The sequence below is a fragment of the Bidens hawaiensis genome, unplaced genomic scaffold (assembly GCF_021521415.1).
Source record: "Bidens hawaiensis isolate Kalapana, Puna unplaced genomic scaffold, B.hawaiensis_p1.1 tig00069545_1, whole genome shotgun sequence".
NCBI classification, from domain to species: Eukaryota; Viridiplantae; Streptophyta; class Magnoliopsida; order Asterales; family Asteraceae; genus Bidens; species Bidens hawaiensis.
This window is the reverse complement of record NW_027502262.1, coordinates 1-6,870: the sequence shown is the minus strand read 5'-3', so window position 1 is coordinate 6,870 and position 6,870 is coordinate 1. Positions and strand designations below refer to the sequence as shown.

The following is a 6,870-nucleotide window of genomic DNA, read 5'->3' as shown; positions in this document are numbered from 1 at the left end:
CTCACAGTATAAGTAGATTTTACTGGATGCATTTGTTTGTTTGTTTATTTATATACATAGTTATCTGAACATTTGTAATACTTTTATCGTGACAAAAAATGCTAAATGAAACATAGTCAAGGAGCAAATAAGGAATATAACCTAAAGTGTTGAAAACCTTAAAATAATATTATTATATTCTCTATGTTTATCTCAAATGGCGGTTCTAAGTTTCTGACATCAACTTTAAGCATATATTCACACAACAAACCACCGATCAATGGACGCCAGCATCACATGGCTCTGTCAACTGTCAGACCCAGATACGCTTCGCCGGAAAACTCCACCGGCGGTGACAACTCATCCATCTACCAGCTCCTCCTTGACCGGTGCCGGAGCTTGGAAGCAAGTTATGCAAACCTACAAGAGCAGTTTCACATGCTTGAGTTAGAGCAAACATCATCTTGTAATCATGGTAGTAAGTTACACAAGGAAGAAGTGATTAATCCTTTAAGGCCATTGCCTGGTGTGACGTCATTTTCCGGCTGGAATAGTGTACCGGTTGTTTTGCCGGTAGGGCTTTCGTATAAGAGAGCATTGGACCAGTTGGGTCATGCGGTTTATGTGAGTAAAGCTGTTAACCGAGAGATTATATACTGGTTAGTCATTTTTGGGTTATTATGAGTTTGCTTATACTTTTGTTATATTTGTTTACTTTAATTAATTATTGTAACTACATAATGTGTTACAATGTTTGTTACTCTTTGATAGACGGGATTTGTTAATGAAAGTAGAATTGTTATTGGAATGAATTTGGCATCATGGATGCTAATAGTTGTAGGGGTGTAAAGTTAGCATGACATATAATAGTGGATTCAATATGAAACTGATTTTAAAAGTAGAGAACTATCAAAATCACATAATTAAGAACGTTTGCTAATTACTCATATAAGTGCGTTTAGTGTTGTCTAGATTCAGTTTTAGTATGTGGATAAAAGTGACGCGTTTAGACAGTTTTATATATTGAAATACATGTATTTATATAGTTATCATATTTATATAGTTAAATTTAGTTTTGATGTTTGCTAGTTTTCTCATCTATCATCCGTTAAGCATTTCGACATTTGCTTCTCAAAGTTCCAAAATATTACTTTTCAAACTCAAGGTTTCAATCAAGTTCAAGTTGATGCAACCTTTTAGATTAATTTAAATGTATATGTATGTTTGTTATTTAGCTTCGATTAAGTTTTATTGGATACTTCTCTCGTTTGAATTCTCCTATAGGTATGAGATGGAGACAATGTCTAATTTGGGAGTTAAATGATTGGGTGTACGTTTGTTACAAGATGTTAGTATATATTATGAAGTTTGACTAGGTGTGATAGAACCAAAATTGTCATGGGTCCGGCTAGTTATTAAAGTTAGCAAGTGGTTAAAAGTCTATTTATATCATTATTAAAAGGAATTTCTTGTTTCATTTTATTACAATGTTTCCTTTTTCATTGGTTTTTCTTTTCTTTTAATTACTTGTTGAAAAAAAAAATAGCATTGGGTTGATGATCTGTTGATAAAAAACAAAACCTTTAGAACATCAAGATGTTGTGGGCATGGGCATATGACAGAAATTCACCTTTAGAAAAAAATTTGAAAAAATATTCGATTTAACTAATGATAAAAAGTAATACTTATTGCTAGGTAAATTAATACTTATTTCATTAACATGATATCTTATTTTCTATGAAAAAATTACTAAACTAATTTGGTACTAATTTTGTTTAAAACACATGTACTCAATTATCTTTTCTTAAATAATAACTTGTTAACTTTTAAGTTGGCCAAATTTGATAAAGTGACATCAACATGTTTACAAAAGAAAATTTAATTATAACATATTTCAAATTTTCAATGGTGCTCATAGTTGACAAATTTCGTATACTGTAGTTGCAAGATTTTTTCGTGAAATTAGAACATGCTAAAACTTATATTTTGATATAGATATATAATCATGTTTTCAGGAACCGATCTGCTGAGAAACTGTTTGGTTATGAGGATTATGAGGCACTTGGTCAAACAGTCTCCGACTTGCTTATTTATGATGAGTTTCATATATCTTCAGAGAAGATTCTAAGAAGAGTAAGGTCTGGTCAAAGCTGGGCTGGTCAATTCCCTTTCAGAAAGAGGTCAGGTGTGACATTCATAGCTTTGGTCAACAAAAGTCCATTGTATGAAGATGATGAGCTTGTTGGTATAGTCACAGTTGCAAGTGTTGCAACCATATTCAACAAAATCAAATCAGAAAACCCGAGATCATTCGACCAGGATTCTTCGAATGCTCAAACGAAAACACGCGGTATAAACTTCAAGAAGATTCAGTGGCAGCCACCACAACAGTTATCATCTTTTGTTTCAAATCTGGTGCCTTTTTAAATTATTTTTCATCTTTATTGTGATCTAATTATCTTCTTCTTGTTTCATTTTGAAAAGTAACACCTTTTTTCTTGTTCTATATTAGACGTCGAATTCGAAAGATATTTTGCGAAAAGGCAGTGGGAATGATCCCCATTCGCAAAATGCATCCGCTGACATGGACAGGGAGATTCTAGAATCTGAAAATGTGAACTTAGAGAAGCCCACAAAAGCAGCTGTGAGTTCAAGTTAATATCCACAAGTTACTTGGTTACTAGTTGAATAGTATATAGTTGCTAAATATAGATATTGGATTATTAGTATTGCGTGATTTGTATATAGCCCGCGGGCACAAGTTAGGTTTCATGCATATATTTAGCCTGCGGGCACAATTAATCTGGATTAGGTGATGCTAATTTTCTTGTTAACGGGATTGTTTATTGCAGCCTGTTAAGCGCGGTTTTGGCTATAATCTATGGAAGAAAGCCACCGGTGGTGATAGTGAAGAGGATGGTTTTTCTGCGCCTTCAAGTTATGTATGAACTCTTTCCAAGTTCACTAATTAGTAAGAAAAAGATCTAAATATTTTTATTATTTATGTGATGAGAATTGTTTTTTGGAACAAAATTTAGGCAGCCAAAATGTTGTCAAAGTTGAATATTCAAAGAAGCGGAAACATACAACCAGATGGTCCTCCTATTGATATCCATGCTGCAGCTTACGTGCCAAATTATCAACCAAGGTATGCAAAGGGGAACAGACAAGCACACCCTAATGTTATTGAAGATGGTTATTCATTTGAAGCCCTTGAGGGAGAGCAAGATGAGTGTGAGGTAGCTAATGGAGTTGATCGGTTGGCGATTTCAACTTTCCAATTTACAAGAAAAGAAATGGAGCTTGAGAATGACCTTAACTCCGCGGTCGATTGCGAAATCCGATGGGAAGATTTAATTTTCAAGGAAGAGATTGGGCATGGTAAGGGTGACATGGTTTTTCACTTTTCTTGAATTTGTGATTATATATGTTGTCTTTCATCAGAGGTGGAAAAATGATTTGAAAGATATTAATAAATTTCTTACCTTTTCAGGATCATTTGCTCGAGTATACCGTGGAATTTGGAATGGATCAGTAAGCCATAAAACCTCAAAACAATACTTCCAAACACCCTGGAAAAATGTACACATACTAATACTTGTTATATGTTTGTTGCTCCATTGATCAGGATGTCGCGGTTAAAGTATATTTTGGTAATCAATACAGTGAGAAGGCCTTGCAGGACTACAATAAAGAGGTATGTGAACTTAACATCAAACTAAAGGTTCTTACTTTGTGCTTTAAATGTTTAAGAACATGATCTTTACGAATGTATGCATGCACTTCAGATCGATATAATGAAAAGATTGCGTCATCCGAATGTTTTACTTTTTATGGGATCGGTTTGTTCACAAGATAAACTTGCCATTGTCACAGAGTCACTACCAAGGTATGCATTCATTTCTTTCTATGAACTCAAATATAAGTTTAATCTGTGTAACCAACTTAACTATATTCATTTTGATCAGGGGGAGCCTTTTCAATGTTCTTCACAATAGTGGCCACTCTTTGGATATTAGGCGGCGTCTAAAGATGGCAGTAGATGTTGTAAGTTTTTTCTTTCTAATAATTTTCATCTAATGATATTAAGGTTTTTGAGCTTATTTTTTTTAATTATAGGCAAGGGGTATGAATTACTTGCACCATAGAAATCCGCCAATTGTACACAGAGACCTCAAATCTTCAAATCTTCTTGTGGACAAGAATTGGTCGGTTAAGGTAGTGTATCGCTGAGTAGCGTCTTTCAAATGATTTCATATTTATTAATTGTTATTTTCGTTGAAACATGAAACAAGCTTACTTAGCATGGTAATGATCAGGTTGGGGTTTTGGTCTATCAAAATTGAAGCATGCAACCTTTTTAACTGCGAGATCCGGGGGAGGGACAGTAAGGACATTTCATTTTCCTATTCTCTTAATAAAGTTCCAAACTGGGAAGTCTTTTTATTGATTGTATGAACTTTTTCATGTGATGCCTTCTGCAGCCTCAATGGATGGCGCCTGAAGTTCTTCGTAACGAACCTTCAAACGAGAAGTAAGATATAGTCATTTTGGAATTACTCATTTAGTGCATACAACATTTTTGCATTATTTTCTTCCAACAAATAGAATATGCTATATATATATATAGTAAAGTTAAAAAGGTGATAAAAGAAAGTGCTTCGGGTCTGGTTTAGTTATCACCTAACCCGACCATTTCGCAACATCGATGTATTAAGCTTATGGATGTTGATCGGCAGGTCAGATGTGTTTAGTTTTGGCATAATATTATGGGAACTCGTCACACAAAGTGTCCCTTGGAGCAATATGAACCCACTACAGGTAGCTCATTCTCTCTCATCTATCTATATTCTAATAAAGTAAAATAAATGAAGACACTTGTCATAATTCTCACAATTTTTTCCCTTCAAACCTAATATACTCTAGTATATGTAATAAATTAATAATTATTCACTTTTCTTTTACACAATATTTATATAATATCTATATATTTTTATAAATATAAATATTAACATATTATTTTACTATATATTTCAAAATACTTGTTGAATTCCAAAAATCAACAACAAATCATGTTTTTTCTCAAATGAAAATTGTTTCGGGTCTTTTTGTGGAAGTTAAATTTGATTTTATGGGTCAAAAGTTGGTAAATACATTGTTTGGTACAAGTTAACTACATTTGGGTCAAAATTTGTTACGGGTCAAAAATGAAAATTTTGAGTATTTTTAAAAGTTTGAGAATGCAAAATAGATTTATCGTTAAATTTGTTATGAGTTCAAAGTTTTGACTTTAAAATGTCAAAAATATGAAAGTTAGAATTTTAAGTATGATTCGGGTTTCAAGTTTATTTTTAAGGGCATTTTTTGAAATAATTAAAAGGTTCAGGATTTGACAAATTAACTATTTTTCCCTCAACTATTAAAATTTAAAAAAAGATTATGAACACTTTCGACATGCCACCCCCATGCCTATCAATGCTTCTAACGTTTATCAAATTTGAAATATTTATGTCAACATTAATTTTTCTTTCAATGGTGATCAAAATGTTGTATGGGAAGCATGTCATTCAAAACTATGCTCAAATGAAATAAAATATTCACAAAATTGAATTGGTTAATATGCTATTTTTTATGTTGTCAAAAAGCCCTCTAAAACTTATCAAAATAATTTTTATGGTGTAGCTCAAATAAACACAGTTCTTGAAAAACATCCATTGTTATAATTTAATATCCTACTTTCCTTTGATGAGTGGTAAATTGATAAATATATCAATAAATGTGACGCCTTTTTTGTATTTAGGCTGAGTAGTTAGAACTACAATCGTATGAGAAGTCTTATTTTCGAAATTTGTTCATAACCAAAATTCTTTCAATTATACATATATGACACCGCAAATGAATTTTTCAATAGAAAGAAGCATTATCGGATACGATTTTGCACGGACATTTTTTTATTAAGTTTATTTAAAAAAATCATTTTGTGATTTAAATAAAATCAATTTATGTACACAATGTATAGATATAAGCATAGATGTAATACATTTTTTTTCATATACGCTATGTAATTATTTGTTTTACTTATAATTTTATAATGTGAATTATCTCGTGTGTGACACGGGCTCTAAAACTAGTTTAGATAATACAGTAGATCAGCCATACCATACTTGCAATATATTACATTTAAGTTTAAGTAATAATTTTTTATATTTGAAGGTTGTTGGAGTTGTGGGATGCATGGACCGTCGATTGGATTTACCCGAAGATCTAGATCCGTCTCTCTCATCTATCATTCAAGATTGTTGGCACAGGTTTGATCTTACATTTACAATGTCTCCTATTTGTTCTATTTTCATGGTGGCCTAGTTTATATGGTCGATTTGCGCTAGAGGTGGATTTTAAGCAATTAGGTTTATTTGGGCTTTTTTATATCTATAGCGGGTCAAATAGGTGGAACCTAGAGGGGAAAATGCTAAAAGGAAATGGGTTGAAGTGTCCAACAAGTTGAAAGTAATGTACATTTTTAACACTTAAAACCTTCTAAATCATTTCATATATATATATGGCTATATATAATTGACCTGCTATAGTTATCATAATCATATTTAACAAACACATTGTTGAACTAACAAAGTGTTTTGGGTCAAACCAATCACCAATCTGACTTGTTTTGACCTATTATTCAACACGTCCATTTTCCACCTATAGTTAAGAGACAAGGAGATATTAGATAACAACGTGCACAAGAGGATGCACTAACAATTTATGATGGCACTGGATGCAATTGAACTAGTGCATGTAATGTAATTTATATGACTATTAGAATATAATTAACTATGCTAATATTATTGTTAAAAAATATGTATGTGCATATAAAGCATAATTAAGCTTCAT

At 32.2% G+C, this 6,870-nt stretch overlaps 1 protein-coding gene and 1 long non-coding RNA gene across 2 annotated transcripts; both read left to right on the top strand.

Annotated features, from left to right (window-relative positions):
• Positions 1-235: 235 nt before the first annotated feature.
• On the top strand, positions 236-4,212 carry LOC143605454 (uncharacterized). The gene is made up of 10 exons (XM_077081555.1): positions 236-638; positions 1,995-2,394; positions 2,492-2,623; positions 2,832-2,921; positions 3,018-3,360; positions 3,473-3,513; positions 3,608-3,676; positions 3,768-3,868; positions 3,948-4,026; positions 4,099-4,212. The coding sequence occupies exons 1-10, from the start codon at positions 277-279 to the stop codon at positions 4,210-4,212; spliced, it is 1,731 nt and encodes a 576-aa protein (XP_076937670.1). The 5' UTR covers positions 236-276.
• Positions 4,213-4,301: 89 nt separating this feature from the next.
• On the top strand, positions 4,302-4,805 carry LOC143605455 (uncharacterized). Its single transcript, XR_013148541.1, has 3 exons — positions 4,302-4,366; positions 4,464-4,513; positions 4,719-4,805. It is a non-coding gene; the product is annotated as an uncharacterized LOC143605455 (long non-coding RNA).
• The last annotated feature ends 2,065 nt before the right edge of the window (positions 4,806-6,870 follow it).

Coding starts and splice junctions, on each gene's coding strand:
- LOC143605454 (XM_077081555.1), top strand. CDS start 277: ATGGCTCTGTCAACTGTCAGACCCAGATACGCTTCGCCGGAAAACTCC. Junction 2,624..2,831: donor AGAAGCCCACAAAAGCAGCT/GTGAGTTCAAGT, acceptor TGTTTATTGCAG/CCTGTTAAGCGCGGTTTTGG. Junction 3,869..3,947: donor GTCACAGAGTCACTACCAAG/GTATGCATTCAT, acceptor CATTTTGATCAG/GGGGAGCCTTTTCAATGTTC.